Source organism: Vombatus ursinus, unplaced genomic scaffold (assembly GCF_900497805.2).
Source record: "Vombatus ursinus unplaced genomic scaffold, bare-nosed wombat genome assembly UNPS02014172.1, whole genome shotgun sequence".
In the NCBI taxonomy this organism is placed as follows: Eukaryota; Metazoa; Chordata; class Mammalia; order Diprotodontia; family Vombatidae; genus Vombatus; species Vombatus ursinus.
The window spans coordinates 55,046-74,153 of record NW_020953950.1 but is presented as its reverse complement, the minus strand read 5'-3'; the positions used below and the strand labels follow the sequence as shown (position 1 = coordinate 74,153).

The 19,108-nt window shown below is 42.4% G+C and overlaps 1 protein-coding gene across 1 annotated transcript in view; it reads right to left on the bottom strand.

Annotated features, from left to right (window-relative positions):
- ZBTB17 (zinc finger and BTB domain containing 17) overlaps positions 1 to 16,731 on the bottom strand; it is a 54,292-nt gene extending 37,561 nt beyond the window's left edge. The window contains exon 1 of the mRNA XM_027859811.1: positions 16,632 to 16,731. Coding sequence (XP_027715612.1) covers positions 16,632 to 16,638 — 7 coding nt within the window. The 5' untranslated portion in view covers positions 16,639 to 16,731. The remainder of the gene's footprint in view (positions 1 to 16,631) is intronic.
- Between the last annotated feature and the right edge of the window lie 2,377 nt (positions 16,732 to 19,108).

Genomic DNA, 19,108 nt, shown 5'->3' with positions numbered 1-19,108 from the left:
TGAAACTGTGCATACCCTTTGATCCAGCAATAGCACTACTAGGTCTGGGTTCCAAAAAGATTTAAAAGAAAAAAGGAAAAGGATCTAAGTGTGTAAAAACATTTATAGCAGCTCTTTTTGGGGTGGCAAAGCATTAGAAATTGAAGGAATGTCTATCAACTGGGGAATGGCTGAACAAGTTTTGGTATGTGAGTGTGATGGAATACTACTGTGCTACAAAAAATGACTAGCAGGACAGTTTCAAAAAACCTGGGAAGATTTACGTGAACTGATGCAAAATGAAGTTAGCAGAACCAGGAGAACAGTGTACACAGTAACAGCAATATTGTACAGTGACCAACTGTAAATGACTTAGCTATTCTCAGCAATACAACAATCCAAGACAATTCTGAAGAACTTAAGATGAACTGATGGAGTCTGAATGCAAAGCAAAGAATATTTTTTTACCTTTATTTTTCTTTTTTTTGTTTTCTTTTGCAACATGTCTAATATGGAATTACGTTTTGCATGACTGCACATGTATAATCTATAACAAATTGCTTGCCTTCTCAAGAAGGGGGGCAGGGAGAGAGAGAATTTGGAACTCAAATTTTTTTAAAAAGAATGTTAAAATTATTTTTACATATAACTGAGGAAAAACATTAATAAGGACAGAAACAGCCAATATGTGGACTTGTTCTATGAGATTATAGTGTTTTTTACAAAAGAGGATTTTTTTTTTGGTAGAGGAGAGTAATGGAGAGAAGGTGTGTGCTACAGTGCTAAAAGAAGATGACGAATCATTTAAAAACCAAACAGAAATTCAGAAAGGGCATAGAAAAGCCAGGTAACTTAACCAGGTTAAATCTGAAAAATAAAAAAAAAAAGTGACTTACTGCTTCATATGCTTCCCTCTTTTTCTTTTTTTTTTCTGTACAGGAAAATGTTTTTGTCTATTGATGTTTGTCAAATTCATAATAATCATCATTTTGCAAGATTAAATCAACTCTGAAACTCACACCTCCTCAGTACCCCCTGTCCCTGAGGCCCCTCTCACCCTCTGAAAGGAGAAGGTGGAAGGTGGACATTGGACCTCCTTCCAGATTCTCCTTAAATGAAGGGTCCAGGCATTCAGCTCATCACTTCTCACTAGTTAGCTGTTCTCTTAGACTTCACGATCTCCACAAATTCATCTTCCAGCAAGATGAAATCAATCCCGTAACTCACACCTCCTCTGATCATTTCCCACCAAGGCTGCAGCACTTCACCATGCCCCGAAGCTGGATACTCTTCTCCCCCTGCTCTTTTTCAGCTCCTTTTTATAGATAGTTGCCCCCCCCCCCATTACATTGTGAGCTCCTTGAGGGCAGGGATTGTCTTATCCTTTTCTTTTTATCTTCAGCACTTAGCACAGGGTTTGGCAAAAAGTAGGCACTTAACAAATGCTTATTGACTAATAAAAAGGAAAATAAAGGCAAAAAAATGTTTTGCTTTATGTAAAACCAAAAGCTACTTTCTTCAATTTGTATCCATTGGTCATAGTTTTTCCCCTTTGGGCTAAGTAGAACAATTCTGATCCTTGCACGTGACTGCAGGCAGCCAGAAATCTCTGGAGGAAGAACACAAGAGTTGCTGCACTAACAAAACACATTTCACATTCACTGTGGCCTTTGAGTTTCAATACAACTGCCAATATCTTCTTTAAGGGGAAAAAAAAAAAGATTTCTCCGAAAGATCTTTAGCACTTTGGGCTTTAAATACTCTAAACAAAACAAAACAAAACAACAAAACAAAACAAAAAAAAAAACCCACAACCAAGAATGTACCCACCTGGAGCTATAAATTCTGTCTTCTCATCATCAAAGAAATAAAGATTGGTGAGGAATTCAAATATATATATATATATATCACAAATATAGATATATATATATATGTGTGTATATATATACATACACACATCACATGAGATCTCTGATATAAGACTTACCTCCATTTTTTCCCTACAGATCCTTACTAATCTATGCATCTTGGTACAGTCAAGGAAGAAACTGATTTGACAAAGCCAAGATGTTGTCATCACAACCAATGTTTCCATCTCTTCTAAATGGGGAAAAGGAACCTAGAATAATTCAAAAGCCAGCAGAGCTAGAGAAAAGAGGGTGGAAGGAAGATGGGACTAGGCAAGAGGCACAAAGAATGATTTCCTCTGTCAGGGAGGCACTTTATATTGAACAATTGCTCTATTAAGTGCTGATGGCTGTTCCCAGGTGAAAGCTAGAGTACCCACCCACAGCACTAAGTGGCTTCGTACTGTGCTTTTCCATTTTATAGACAGAATGACTACTTTCAGAAATGAAATATTACCTAGATTATTAGCAAGCATTAAAAATGCAAGCAGGATTCTCAAAAATGACACAAGGGGGAGCCCATTAGGGGAAATGTCACCAGAGTGCCAAAGAGGAAAGAAACACTTTCCACAGACAATATTACTTGCCTGCAAAAAATGTTTTGCACCCAGCTTCAAACCCTGGACACGAATACATCCACTCCATTTCCACTGGGTCTTTTTGGAAGAGGAAGGCAAGTCAAATTACCACCTGTCTTTCACTTGCTAAAGGACCCTGGTGCTTCATAGAAATACAGGAGGTTACTGTGCAGAGTAATATTTAAAATACCATGTTCCTGAACAGAAGGATGGGTGGTAGAGACTGGTTCAGTCTTCCAAGAATGGATATTTCTGCCAGTTCAAACAAATTTTACAGCCAACCTATTCTCCCTGCAAGGTATGCACCAGGAATCGAATTAAACAAAATTAGCCATCTTTATTGCCCGGCACCCATCTAAAATAGATGGGTACTCTCTACAGACAAATGACTAGCAGCAAAACTGGTTCAACGTCCCTGGAGTCTGGTACAGTTTGGAATCTAAAACTGCTACTTGATGTGAAGATCAACAAATCAAGAGATTTAGATCTGAAAGGCCTATCTTTGTATTTCCAGGGTTTAACTTGTAACCCCAGGATTTAGTATAGTACCTGGCACATAATAGGTACTTAATAAATGCTTACTGATTGACCAGGTCTAGTCTTTCTTTAGGGGAAAAAAGAGATGAAGAAACTGACTTACTTGTCCAAGATTATACAATGACCCTTCCTTAGGTAAGAATTATTCCCATGACTGTCCATCACACTCTTGTACAAAAGCATGATGGCCTCATGTCTGTGGAGTTGGAAGACGCAGGCTCAAGTACAACCTCTGAAACACACAAACTGTGGGTCTGGACAGGCCAATTAGCTTCTCAGTAATCCTAGGCACTCTCCTAAGACTATAGCAAAGAAGGCTCTTTACATCAAAGAAGTCAACAGTCTGATAAAACAAATCCACTACTGTAAGCCTCTGACTAAGTGGGGCAGAGGACAGGAGGTAAGAGCTAATACACAGTCAATCTGGGTGAAGCATGCAAAACATGGGGAAATGATGGAGGAAGTAAGTACTACCTCGTAAGCTGAATGGAGGAATGAGGAAGGTGCTAGCTTCAAAAGCAGAGCCAGGGTTGGGGCTTGGCATGCCTGGGAAGAGGCTGGGTTTTCTCCTCAAGTTAGGCAGCAGGACCACATGGCTAGCACAGTGAATGGCTAGGCTGGGAGAGGAGGATATTAGATCAAAGATCTAGTGCTGGAAGGGACCTTGGAGATGACCTAGTCCAAATACTTCATCCTACAGACAAAGAAATGATAATCAACTTGTCCAAAGTCACACAGGTAGTAAGTGGCAGAGCCAGGATTGGAACTGAGGCCCTCAACTTCCAAATCCAGCATTCTTTTCACCGCACTATGCTCCTGTCTCTTTATCCCAGAAACTCATGGCAACTATTAATGGCATGATAAGGGATATTTGGGGATATAATTCCTGTGTTTCTATCACTGTACAAGTCTGTCATTTGAATTATCTTTCACTTTGTTTTCTTTAATTTTATCTTATCTAAATAAATATCTTATTTTACACTATGTCTAAATAAAAATGATTTTAGAAACCCATTCTTGGTCTAGTATTGCACTCTGGGGAAAAAAGGGAGTATCCCAGCTGGGCTAGACACAGGCTAGTGGGCCAGAGGTCAAAGTGGAAGCTGTCTCAGATTCACCCGCATAAAGGGTATTTCTCCAACATCTGAAGCCAAGGTTGGAAAATATTTGACGGCGTCCCACTGTAAAGAGGATCCAAAAAAACTGGGAGAGTGCTGATTAAACACAGGCAAAGGCTAGCCGTGTATGTGTGGTTTATATGACAGCAACAGCAGTGGGGATGTGGTGAAATGGTTCTTGCTCTGTTGAAAATCAGCAACACGAGTATATGAAGGAATTAGGCACTGGGTCAGCGGGCATGTGACTTCACCTTCCGAGGAAAGGATGGCTTCCAGTGTGATATACTAGGAAAAATACTAGAGCTAGATTTAAAAGATCTGGGTGCAAATCTCACCTCTTCCACTGACCATCCCTGTAACCTTAGGCAACCCATTTCACCTCTCTGGACTTCAGCTTCCTCATCTGTAAAATGAATGGGTTGGAGGCAGAGCCACAATGGCAAAGTAGTGGAAAGAAGTACAGCAGGCTCCCTCCCAACCCCTGCCCCCCTCCAAAAACAACAACAACAATAATAAAAAAAAAAAACAGAAAAAAAAAACCCCTCCAGACAGAGCTAGAAAATGTGTCAGACTGAAGTATGATGGAAAAATACAAGGGGAAAACCACAGAGAGTCATTCTCCCAGCACAGGTTGGCACAGGGAGATGGAGACTGCAGAGAGCACTCCAGTGCCAGGGAGAGGCTGGGCACCAGGGCAAGAGGAAGTCCCCAGATTCAGATCTTGGCCATCAGCAAGCTTTGTTGCCCACAACTCAGTTCCAGGTCACAGAACCAGTGCAGAGAGGAGAGAATATGTGTGCCAAGGTAACAGCACCGCCACAGGGGACAATCCTAGGCCTTGGGCTGTATATGGAGAAGGAAGCAGCAATCGTGTGGCTCAGATCCCAGGAGCAGAGCAGGTTCTAAGTTCCAACATCTAGCCCAGTCTGAAGCCTACACAGGAATAACCAGAGCAGGAATCCCAGACCACAGAGAATTCTGCAGCTTTGCCACTCGGAACCAGCAGACTTCCTAGCTGACTGATAAATCAGTAGCTCAGACCCAAAGCCAGGTCAGGAACCTTCAGGGCTCAGACCAGGGGGGCAGTGATTAGACGACTCTGGAAGTACTGAGAGCTTGCAGCTCCCCAAGACCCTGAAATAACACAACACTCAATAACCCCAAGGAAGCAGCAGGAGGAGCATCTCTGGCCTTCCCTCCAAGTGTGCAGAGCCTGGCTCTAACACAAAGTTCAAAGACAAGACATCAGCTGGAAAAATTAGCAAACAAAAAAAGAAGCCTACCACAAGAAGCTATTATGGTGACAGGGATGCTCAAGACATAAACCCAGAAGAATGACTCCAAAGTATCTCTAAGCAAAGCTTCAAAGAAAACCACACTGCTGGCACAAATTCAACTGGAATTCCTGGAGGAGATGAAATAAGAGTTAAAAAGTGTTTTTATAAATCAAATGGGAGCACAAGAGGAAAAAAAAACTGGAAGAGAAATGAGAGTTGTGCAAAAAAGCATTGGAAAGGGAATTAATAGCTTGGTACAAAACCTTACCTGAGCAACAAACTCCCTAAAAATGAGACTGGACCAAAGGGACACTAATGACTCCGCGTGACAACAAAAAATATTAAAACAAAGCTAAGAGAGTAAAAAAAATAGAAGAAAATGTAAGGCATCTCATAACAAAAATGGTTGACCTGGAAAATGGACCAAAGAGAATAAAACTTAAGAATCGCTGGACTATCTGAACTCATGACCAAAAGAACAAAAAAAGCCCAGACATCATTATTTCGAGAAGCTTAAAAGAAAACTACTTAAGTGTCTTAGAACCAGAGGACAAAGTGGAAACAGAAAATCTACCAGTCACCTCCTTAAAGAAGTCCCAAAACGAAAATCTCCAGGAATATGACAGCCAGAGCTTCCAGGTCATAGAAAAAATATTGCAAGCATCAAGAAACAAAGAATTCAAGTACTGAGGAACTGCAGTCAGAATCACACACGATTTAGCACCCACTACTATGAAAGAGTGGAAAGCCATTCTAGAAGGCAAAAGATACATGTTTCCAGTCAAAAATAATTTTCCCAGCAAAACTGAGTATAATCACACAGGTCAAAATATAGCCTTTTGATGAAACAGAAGCCCTCCAAGCGTTTCTGATGAAAGTATCAGAGCTTCGTAGAAATTCTGAAGTTCAAACATAGAAATTAGGAGAAATATAGAAGGGTAAACACGAATGAACAATCATAAGGGACTAAATGAGGATAAACTGCTTACATCTTAACATAAGGAGATAACACAGGTGTGCACTATGGGCCCTATCATCATCAAGGGTCATACAAGGAGTCTAATCAGACCAAAAAGCCCAATACTGTTACATCTTGATGATATTAAAAGAAGAATGGAAAGAGAGGAGAAGGGGAAAGGGAGGTTAGGGAATATTATCTCATATAATCAGGGTGCACAAATATAAGTATATACAACAAGAAAGGGTTGAGGGGAGAAAGGCTGCCACTTAAACCTCAATCATCTGAACTGGTCAAAGGAGGGAAGAATATACATAAACACAATTGAGAAAAGAAATACATTTCACACCACAGGGAAAGAGAAGGGGGAATTAGAGGAAGAGCAGAATAGGTAGGGGATTAGTCCTAATCAAAACAAACTCTAAGGATACTCAAAAACGTTTACTGCTCTTAATGAGGTGGCAGAGAATGGGAATCTGAGGGGGTTTCCATCTACTGGAGAGTGGCTGAACAAGTTATGGTACATATAAACATGATACAATATTGTGTCATAAGAAAGGATGAAGGGTCACTCCCCAATTGATAAATGGTCAAAGGATATGAACAGGCAGTTTTCAGAAGAAGAAATTAAAGCTATCTATAGTCATATAAAAATGCTCTAAATCACTATTGATTAGAGAAATGCAAATCAAGACACCTATCTTTGGCTAACATGACAAAACAGGAAAATAATAAATGCTGGAGAATATGTGGGAAGATTGGAATACTAATACCCTCTTTGGTGGAGTTGCAAACTGATCCAACCATTCTGGAGAGTGATCTGGAACTATGCCCAAAAGGCTATAAAACTGGGCATACTCCTTCAGCCAGCAATACCACTTCTAGGTCTATATCCCAAAGGCAGCTCTTTCTGTGGTGGCAAAGAACTGGAAATTGAGGGGATGCCCATCAATTGGGGAATGGCTGAACAAATTGTGGTATATGAATGTAATGGAATACTATTGTGTTATAAGAAATGATGAGCAATCAGACTTCAGAAAAACCTGGAAAGACTCCTATGAACTGATGCTGAGTGCAGTGAGCAGAACCAGGAGAACATTATACATAGTTAACAGCCATTCTGTGCAATGACTAACTTTAATAGACTTAGCTCTTCTCAGCGATTAAAGGATCTAAGACAACTCCAAAAGACTCATGATGGAAAATGCTGTCCACATTTAAAGAAAGAACTATGGAGTCTGAATGCAGACCGAAGCATACTAATGGCTCTCTCTCTCTGTTTTTTTTTGTTTCTTCCTTCTTGTGGTTCCTCTCATTGGTTGTAATTCTTCTTTACAACACAACCAATGTAAAAATATGTTTGATATGAATGTATATGTAGAACCTATATCAGATTGCACGTCATCTTGGGGAAGGGGAATAGGAGGAAGGGGGAGAAAATTTAAAACTCAAAAAGCTTATGGAAGTGAATGCTGAAAACTAAAAATAAATTAATTTAAAAAAAAGAAAGGATGAAGGAAATGATTTCAAAGAAATCTGGGAAGAATTGTATGAACTGATGAAGAGTGAACAGAACCAGAACAATTTATACAGTGAAAGACTTAAGAACTCTGATCAGAATGACCAACCATGTTTCCAGAGGACTCATGGTAAAACATCCTTCCCACCTCCTGATTGAAGTGAATGATTTAAGAGTGCAGAATATACACATACATGTATACATACACGTATATATTTCTTGGTCAATGCAAAAATGTGTTTTGCTTAACTATGCATGTTTGTAACAGGGCTTTTTCTTTTGTTAATGGGGGTAGGGAAGGAAAAAAGGCAGATTTGTGCTGATTGAAAATTTTTTTTTTTAAATTTTAAAAAGAAAACGAATGGGTTGGACTAGATAACCTCCAAGTTCCCTTCCAGCTCTAAAACTATGATCCTATCACCCGAGTTTGAATCCCAGCCTTGCTACTCCTGACCTGGGTGATTTTTAACAAGACATTTAACTTCTCTGGGCCCCCATGCTGGATGCTATCTGTAGAATGATGGAACTGGACTACTAATCTTTAAGGCCTTTTCTATTTCTAAATCTCATTAGCATATAATAAGTAAGTAGAGGAAGCTTGCCAAACTGTCACTTTTCATTGCATGAAGGTCTCCAAAGTATAGCTGTTAATGCTTCCTAACAATAGCTAAATTATTTGAAGAATTAACTGTACAGAGTGTTTTTTGTTGGAAGAATCTGAGCAGGAAAAAATATAGGCAGGTGAACATCTAACTGGAACTTACAATTAAAGGCAGATAAGTGTAGATACTCAGTGAGTAACAGGTTCTCAGTTGTAAAGAAAGAGTATGTACTTCTGGGGGTGGTTATGAGTTGAAGAGGAAGCTGTATCCACTGACATTATAGGATGCAGTATAGTTTACCTTACAATGGGGGGCACCAACTCTAAGCTCTCAGGGGCTTTTCCAGTGGAGTGCAATGCCATTAAGTTGGGAAAGCATTAAGCACAGGTCCAATGATCTATGCTGGCCATTAAAATATCAACCCAGGCTGTCTGCTAGGTGAATTTCTGCCCCACCCCCACCCCCACCCCAGCAATTCTCAGAAACTAAACTTCCAGAGAAGAGTTGCACTGTCAGTGGGGGTAGAATCCACACTAATGAAGGCATTGATGCATGAGGTATGGAAGTAATATAAATAAAGAGGAGGTCACCCCTCAGCATATTGTGTTTAGTGACACTTTTCCCCATAATGCTGTCTCAGGGATTCTGATTCAGGTACAGACGAGGACTAAGGTAAGGGTGCTATCCAGTAATGACTTCCACCTCCTCCTCCAACAAGCTAAGAATTGAATGAAAGATTTGCTAACCTAGATAAGGCAAGATTTAACAAGCAAGACAGGAAATCTGAAAACCCAAGGCCAAGCCCAGATGAAAAGTTATAGCAAAAACTGAACTTTTCAACTATTTTCTTAAAAGTAGTCAGTCAACAAGCATTTATGAAGCACCTACTACATGCTGGCACTGGGCTGAGCCCTGGGGAGACAAAGAAAGGCAAAGACAGTCTCTTCCCTCAAGGAGCTCACAATCTCACGGAGCATCTCAAATGTCTACTGACTGAGGAATGCACAAAACAAGCATGAATACATGTTTGTAACAGAATAGTTTTGCACATAAGGAATAATGAGTTGGAAGAACCCAAACAATCATAAGAAAATTTTAGACAAACTCCTTGCACCTACTTTCTGTTTTTCTCATTTTTTTCTTCTAAACTTTTTGAAATCTGGCATCATTATTCAGTGGAGACTGCTCTCTCCAAAGTTACCAATCATCTCTTAATTGCTTCACCTGGTGGCCTCTTCTCAGTCCTCATCCTTCTGGACCTTTCTGAATCACTTACTACTGCTCACTGCTTTCCTCTTTGGGTTTTCGTGACACTACATTTTCTCTCTCGGTTCTCCTCTTGCCTGTCCCCTTCTCAGTCTCCTTTGCTAGATTTTCATCCTTGTCAAGGACCTACTATGCAGTGCTGGACCCTTTTCTCATTAAACCATCTTACTTGGTGACTTCATCAGATCCTACTGGTTTAATTATCAACATTATACAGACCTATACATCTAGCCCATGGCTTCTCTTCCAAGTTCTAGTCTCGTCATAATTAATCACTGGAAGTTTAGAACAGGATGCCCCACAGACATCTCAAACTAAACATATCAAAAACAAAGCATGGCGGCAGCTAGGTGGCGCAGTGGATAGAGCACCGGCCCTGAAGTCAAGAGGACCTGAGTTCAAATCCGACCCCAGATCAACCACTTGACACTTACTAGCTGTGTGACCCTGGGCAAATCACTTAACCCCAATTGCCTAAAAAAAAACCAAAACAAAACAAACAAACAAAAAAAAACCCAGAGCTTGAACATCTCTGAACACTTGGGAATATCAATCAATGCAATTACCAATCACAATTACAGATGACTCATGATGAAACATGCTGCTCACCCCTTGACAGAGAGGTGACGGGCTCAGAGTAATGTCTGTTTGTTTTTTGGGGGGACATGGCTAATATGGGAATTTGTTTTGTCTCTTTTTGTAACCCCAGTGCTTAGCACAAGGCCTGGCACATAGTCGGTGTTTAATAAATATTTATTGACTTGATCAGTGACTAATACTTACCTTACCTTCCTTAAAGGAGTGAAAAGTGCTTTCTAAGCCTTAAAACACTTAGATATAGGAGTGAGTAGGTATAATTATTCTGAAGTAAGTGGACCCTATCTTAACCAAAAGATCAGTTCTGGTATGTTCTCTGCGTACTCCTCATAACATTGGCTTTGCTGCACTTTTTGGGAGTGATTCAAATGGCTTTTCAAGTTTGACTTAGAAAAGTGATCTCAAAAGCAGTATGCTGAAAAAAACAATGCCACTGTAAATGATCTAATCAGGTAACTCATTCATACCATTAGGTGGTGGGGATTTGTGTCCCCCTCCCCCTTAAAAACGAGTTCATTTAATGCCTTTTGTTTTTATATAAGTCATTTTAGAAAATGCCACCTCTCCTAACAAAACAGTCAATCACAACGCTCCTTCAAGTGAACTATCCAATAATGGGCTCATTCTGCTCCAGTGAGAGAGAGGTTGAGGAGTCAGGCTAAGGAAGTCAGGAGGTAAGGAAGGTTTAGGGCATTATCATTCTCCTCTTACAGATGAGAAAATCAAGGCTCAGAGAGCTTAAAAGACTTGCATAATGTCATGCAACTAGAAGCACCAGAGCTGGGATTCCAAGGCCAGGTCCTGCACTCTCTCTGCTATACTCTGACAGAAGACTATAGACTGAATCTCTACAAAGCCAAATGGGGGAAATAGTTTCAAGGCTGACTTCATGGAAGAATTCATATTTCTAGCTACAAGTAATTATGTCTGTGGATGGGAATCAGCCAGAAGCCTAACGGTTCTGTCCGATCTCACACACTGGGGGTATGGTCACAAGACTACATTCTCATTCCATAAGTCCCCCCTCTCCAACTCCCCAACTTTCCCAGATGAATGCTGAATGTCAATCAGGAAACAAAAAGCAAAGTGTCAGTTTTCCAGACATCTCACTTTTCTGCAGGCAGAGTAACAGCCATTTTGCTGACCTCCTTCACTCGCTATAACTTTCCATCAGATTTAGTTCCCCTACTGACAGCGCTGATCCCATTTTCACATTTTCACACCTGTTTTTGAAACTGGTTTTCAGATTCTCTGGATGCAGACTGATTACATCTAAAGGCAACCTGAGGATATTTGAAAAAAATCCCTGGCTCTGGATTCCTAAGACCTGGGTTTGAATCATTACTTAATGACTACACAGCCTTAAGACAACCAACCTCTCTGAGCTTCAACATCTTATCACTAACTCCATGTTAACAAACAAGTCGGTGTCAAAATCTGCAAAAACATCTAGTGGGACAAAACTCCTTTTCCCTGCAAACATAATGCTGAGAGCTCACATTAATATAGGGCTTTTTAATTTCAAAGCAAATTCTTTACAAAAACTCTGAGGTAAGTAGTATAAGTATTATGGTGCCTATTTTACAGATAAAGCAACTAAAGCAAGATCTGAACCCAGGTCTTCTGAGTTCCATTATGCCATGCATCTGATACAAAAGATGCCTTATTTCCCAATCCTTTGATGCATAAGGGCAAAAGGGTCTGACAAAACGCATTGTTTAATATGCTGACAAACTGATACACTGACTTTACTGGCCACATAAACTGTAAGCCCCTGAACAGAGAAGTTTCTGGGCAAAAGAACTCTCACAAAGAAAAAGTTTGATGAAGAACCTCTTTACTTTCTGAGATGACTCATTGATTTGAACAAAATTAATATAACCTCTCAGGCATGGTTAAGTGTATTTCATTTACGGATTTGGGGTGAGAATCCTTTCCCATGTGGTAAAACCCAGTTGTTTTTTTTAATGTCTTCAATGACATAGAAATTAATGTTCCTACTTAACACTTCCAGTGGCTAAGACTTCTTATCCAGCCCCTACAACTTTCCCTGGCTGTAGCTACATCCATCACCACTATGAAGGGAAAAAAAGGCTATGTATCCACTCAAAGGGTGACTTTCACTTGCTCCAAGTTACCGCCTTCTCTCCTGCAGCCACAGCCTGGCACCTGGTCTGGTCAGTGCACCTGGGCCCCGTATCCAACACCAGCAGAGTGCCCCCATATTTTCCGCTGATCAGCTGCCCAACCCCAACACCATCCATGGGGTGAAATCTCCTGACCAGAAAAATAGAAGGTGGTTCATGGGCTTGAGGGGAAAGGGGGTGGGGGGAAGAATGTGAGATCTGAAGATGCAGTCAAAATATTCTTGTTGGATATTTTCAAATGTAACAAAGATACCCTGGAGCTCTGTAAAGATATTTTCAGGTCTGGTAAAAGACAGCAAATTATGGATTGGACAGAGGGGCCCAGAGGAAGTGTGCAGCCTTGCTGATAAGCTTCCACCTGGACTTGAGGGTACTTCCTCTGCTAAGGTCTAAACTGCCTTTAGGTTCTGGGATTAAAACAGGAAGACAGACAGTCAGGAATCCTTATCTTCAAGGGGAAAGAAGAGATCAGCTGAGAAAAGTTCCAAAAAGTAGGCTCTTGAGTTAAGAATGCTTTTGAGGGTTGACATCACAGAAGGCATCTACCATACTCAATCCCCACAAACCCCTTCCTTGCCACAACAGAGGAAGAAGCTCCTGGATTCAAGACATGCCACTCATCTGCTGTGAAAGTATTTCTTAGATTCCTTAGAGAGGGAAGAGAAATAGGAGGAAAAGGGTCTAAAATCCTAAGGGGAGGGAGGTATCTAAGAGATCAAGAATTCATTTCACAGATGAGAAAACTGAGGCCCAGAGGCCAAGTAACTAGGCCAAGATCACAGAACTACTTAATGACATCACTAGAACTAGAATCCTAACCCCATGATTCCCAGTATGGCAGTATGGTCCACCTCACACATGTTATTTTATTTGATTCATACTCTCTGACCCAGAGATTGCCTTACTGGGTTTATATCCACAGGGAAGCTATTAATGATAAGAAAGTTCCTAAACACCCCAAAATATTTATAACTGCACTTTTTATGATAGCCAAGAATTGGAAATAAAATAGATGCCCATTGATTGGTGAATGGATAAACAAATTGTGGTAAATGAATGTAATAGAATACTGCGGTGCATAATGGACTATTACAAATACTTCCTTGGGGGCAGCTAGGTGGCACCATGGATAGAGTGCTGGGTCTGGAGTCCGCACGACTCCTCTTGAGTTCAAATCTGGTTTCAGACACTTAGTAGCTGTGTGATCTTGGGCAAGTCACTTAACCCTGTTTGCCTCAGTTTCCTCATCTGTAAAATAAGTTGGAGAAGGAAATGGCAAACTACTCCAGTATCTTTGTCAAGAAAACCCCAAATGGGCTCACAAAGAGTCAGACATAACTGAAATGACTTAACAAGAAGAAATGATTAATGTGATAAAGATACAGAGAAGCAAGGTCTTACATGAAGTGATGCAGAATAAAGTAATCAGAGCCAAGAAAAACAATATACACAGTGACTATAACAAATGGAAAGAACAACCACACCATCATCTCTGACCCTCATCCTATCACAGTCACATTTAAAACAGTTGTCCTGCTTTAAGCCATGAAAGGAAGCAGCCTCTGTGATGGTGTCATACACAGAACAATAGTCCCTGGAGAATTCTTTGTTTTTTGTTTTTCTCTAAGGTTGGGGTCCCCGCCCTATTGTGAGATGCACATGACACAGCAAAATGTCACCCTGCCACACAAAACCACATGGGAAGCGTGTTTGTGCTCTACAGACTAGGGCCACCTCTTGCAGAATTCCAATACAGAAAGAGCAGTAGAGACTGGGTGACAGCCCAGTGAGCACAGTAGGGTTTGAATGATACATTTGGCTGATTTCCTGCAAATGGTTCAGAACTCACAGAGCTCCACCCTGACCCAGAAGAGCAAGAATGTTCATTAGAAAGAGGCTCTGGTATGTTCTCTGTTGTAAGAGCAAGGGGCCCAGCTAATCCTAGCCAAGAAGACAAGTTCAGTCTTCTAATGAAGGGCGCATTAGGTGGATCATTTGAAAGTCTTTCCTTTCTATTTTCAAAAAGCTTAGAAAACTGGAGTATGATAACAGTTAATAATAGCTAACATTTATACAGCATTTACTACTGCCAAGCACTGTGCTAAATGCTTTACAATTACTACCTTATTTAATTTTACAATAAACCTGGGAGATAGGTACCATTATTATTCCCATTTTACAGTTGAATAAACTGAGGCAAACAGGTGATGTGACTTGCTTGGGATCACACAGCTAGTAAGTGTCTGAGGTCATATTTCAACTTCTGTTTCTGACTCTAAGCCCAGCACTCTATCCACTGAATCACCCAGCTGACTTCAGCCTTCTTTAAAATCAAGTCATTTTGCTCACTTTTACAAGATCATTTAAAATGTGTTTCCTTTTGTACACCTTTCTTGGGTCTTCCCTTTCAGCAGTCCCATTATCGCCATATCCCAATCATCATCACCACTGGGGGATATTTCTAACTAATGTAAATTGGAGAATATGTAAGGGAGACTAGAGGAACTCATCTTTGTGGGTCCCCTCCTCAATTTCTTAACCACATATAACCACAATCTCCTTTTCTCTCAACTAAGAGCATGGAAGATGCTCACAGCCACCTCCCAAATGGACTTCCTGGGTCCTTGGCATGATACCTGGAACACAGTAAGCACTTAATAAATGTTTGCTGACTGATATGTATAATTCAAGATAAAATGTGATGGAGGGCAAAGGAGAAATCCAAGCAAGGTGCTCTAAGAAAAGTCGAGGAGGGAAACCATGCAAAAGTATGACATATCTCGTATTATTTTACCCTATGCACACTTTGTTCTGGTCAAAATAGAATGCTCTGCACACAAGCAGCTCTGTGGCTCTCGGCACTGGCTGCTCGGCTTGGAATTTCTTCTCTCCTCCTTTTCACCTACCAAATTCTTACCAGTCCTTTAAATGTCCAACTCAGATGCCAGCTCTTCAATCTCTCTCAGCACTCTTTGCACCTCTCCATGTACTAACCTACTTTGGTGTTCCTACGACTAGGACCTATTGAAATTTTCTATATAAAATGCTTGATGGAATGAATGAAAAAGATCCTTGGGGTAAGGGCTCTCAGGTTTTGTTTTCATCTACATCCAGAGCACTAGCCCTACGATCATCACGGTTTTTTTTTTTGTCCCCGCGGCTGATTTCGTCTCTGCAGTCAGTCTATTAGCATTTGTTAAGCAGTGGGGATACAAAAAAAGGTAAAAACAGAGCCCCAGCCCTCATGGAGACTCAGTTCTAAGAGACAGCAAGAAAATAATGAGCATTTATTAAGCACCTACTAAGTGCCAGTGCTGGGATATAAAGGCAAAAACACCTCGCCTGCCCTCACGGAGCTCGAGTTCTAGGAGACAGCGGTAGGGAGCTAGCATTTATTAGACGCCTACGGTATGCCAGGCCCTGCCTCCACAGATCCGCGGTAACTCACACTCTGGTAAGTTTCCCTGGTGCCCGGGGGGAGGGGAGGGCACCGAAGTTCGGTGATTTGCCCAAGGTCACATGGCCCGTAGGTTCCGGGTCAGGACTGCTCCCCTCCCCCGCAGGCGCCCAGGAGGCGTTCAGTCGGCCAGAAGGGCCGGACGAAGAGAGCCGGACCTGACCCCCGTCCAGGGTGACGGCGGGGTCATCACTGGGGCTGCCCTCTGCTCCAGCGCCGAGGGCGAGGAGGGGTCAGACAACTCGGCTCCTCTCACGTGGAGGGCCGTGGGGGAAGGCGGCGGGCCGAGAAGGGCGCTCCCGGCAGGCTCGTCCCTTTCCCAGCAGGCGGCCCATACATAGGGCGGCTCTCCAGCCCCAGACAGCGCAGACCGAGGCCTTCTCATCCCCATCCCGCGCAGCCCCCCGCCGGGCGCGCCACGCGCGCACGCGCGCTTCCTCCCTTCCTCCCCCGCCCCCTCGGAACGCTCCACTCCACTCCCCACCTCCCCCGCCCCCTCCGAACACTCTCCTCCAGTCCGCCCCCTCCCCTCGGGAAACTGCCCCTCCCCCCTCCCGCTTCGGGGGAGGGGGGAGTCCCCCCTTCCCCTACACACTACTGCTCCCCCTTCCTGCCCCTCCCCCGCCGACTTCTCAGGCCCCTACCAACAGGCACCGTTGTCTTCCCTCCCTAGGCTCCATGCCCCTCACCTGCCATGTCCCGGACCCCGCCGCAGAGGGAGGCGCATCACTGCCGGACGAAGGCTGGGGACGGCACCTCAGAGCAGACAAAGGGCGCCGCCATGTTGGAGCCGGGCGGAACCGACCTCGCAGTGTTTCCCACGGCCGCCGCTTGCGGCGCATGCGCCACGGTCGTTCCGGCCGGCCGGCAAGCAGATAGGGCGCATGCGCCGTGTCCCAACCTCGACCCTCGGGAACCCTGGGGAATTTCGGGGAAAGAGGGCCAGGGAGTCACGTGGAGACCGCCTCTGGGCGCTGCCATGACACCTGGCCCGATCCCAGGCTGGAGGGGTGCAGAGAAGTTTTGGAGGCGTATCCCAAATATGTCCACCTCTTCTCCTCTTCCTTTCATCCTTCCAGCTTATAACCAGAGACAATTGCCAATTTAATTAAATTCAAAAAGTATACAAATTACAAATTCAGAAAGGGCCGACTGTGCCAGACATTGTACTAGGCACTGAGGAAACTGACAAAAATCAGTCCCTGCCCTCAAGACGCTTACAATCTGCTGATAGAACTGTGGAGATTATGCAAAGTAATGTCATTAAGTCAGTCAATAAATACTTATCAAGTGCATGGTATATGCCACCCAGTGGGCTAAGTGCTAAAAAAAAATCGGATTCAGGAAGTTCCTAATGTAAGAAAATGGCACCTGAGCTAAGTTTTGAATGGATCTAGGGATCCCAAGAGCTAGAAATGAAGAGGGACAGTTTTCCAGGCATGGAGGACATCAATTCGAAGACTTAAGAAATGGGCAGCCAGGGGCAGCTAGGTGGCGCAGTAGATAGAGCACCAGCCCTGAAGTCAGGAGGACCCAAGTTCAAATCCATCCTCAGACTAAACCCTTGACACTTACTAGCTGTGTGACCCTGGGCAAGTCACTTAACCCCAGTTGCCTAAAAACAAAACAAAACAAGCAGAAATGGGCAGCCTATGTGAGAAACATCAAAAGCGGGCCAGTTTGGCTGGAAAGGCAGTACAAGAAATGCAACAAATAACAGATCAGATAAGTCAAGAATGATATAGACTGGAGCCAAATTGTGAAGGGCTATAAATGCCAGACAGAAAAGTTGGGTCTTTACGGGTGGGTTCTAAAAAAATCTACTATGTAAGGGTGGGAAGGAGACCTGTGGCTACCCAATAACCAAAAAAGATCCTAGAGATTTTAGTGAATGGTGAACTCAGATTGAGCTGGAGTAGAGTGGAGAAGATGACACTGGTCTACGGTGCTTTAACATCCATCTGAAGGGAAGTAAAAGACCTGCATCATTCTGCTGTGTTCAAACCATTTCTGGGGTATCATTTTCTAAAACATTGAATAAGCATTTTTGTGTTTACTTTATTTCTGTTTATTCTATATGTACTCAAATATGTTGTCACCCCCATTTGAATGTAAGTTTCTTGAGAATAGGGGCTGTTTTATTCTTTTATTCCCAGTGCCCAATACATAGTAGATGCTTAATCAGTACTTGTTGATTTTTACTGATTAAAAAAATTTTTTTTACTCCTTTTGATCTTTTGCTTCTGGGTCAAGTCAGAATCCCTACGTATACAATTCCTATTGAAAAACACCTATTACTATTGAAAAACCTAAACTCTCCAGCCAGGTGCCAATCACCTGCTGCTGCTTTGTAGTAAATGTCAAGAGGGGGAGGACGAGAAAATGTCGAAATGTCTCAAAAATCAAAACTTGTAACAAAAATAAATTCAAGCGCAACTAGAAACAAATGAAGTTCAGAAAAGCTAGGTCAAGTCGTTTTTTGTTTCATTTTGTTTTTTGCTAGAGGAATGCCACCACAAATAGGCTCTGCACTATTTGCCAAATAGGGGTGAAAAGAAGGAGCCAGGTACAGCTGAAGGCTTTCAGACAGCCCACACATAAGGTAGACGTTTGGAATTTAAAGATGTCAGGAGAGTGGGCGTTTGCGATCCCCCTGATGAGAGCAAGAAAAATCTGGCACTAGAAAAAGGAGGTCTCAGAAGTTGGGGGCACCCGGGCATACTGGTAAGAGGGCAGCATGTCAACCAGAGACATGGTTCATCCCCCCCCCCCCCAGTACTTTACTGAGTACAGACACATAGCACCTTTATGTTTGTGTTCAAACCTGCTTGGTTATTAATTGATCTAGTTCTTTCTGGTGAGAGAGTTAAGCTGGGCTTTGGACTCAGGAATTTAGTAAATATTGTCTCCAGCCCACATCCCTCTATAGCCTGAATCAGGTGCCAAAATAATGATGAGATGCTGCGGGAAGAAGATTCTCACCTGTCATGCCAAGCTAGAGATTTCTTGTATCACTTTTAGTACTCTACAGCGACAAGTGTCTATAAGATATTTGATGTGGGGGGAAGGGATGTGCAGTCTCACCCAGGAAGGGGTTACCTTCTTGTACATAATGTTTTGCATACTGTCTCCCACATTAGACAGTGAGCTCTTTAAGAGAGTGGAC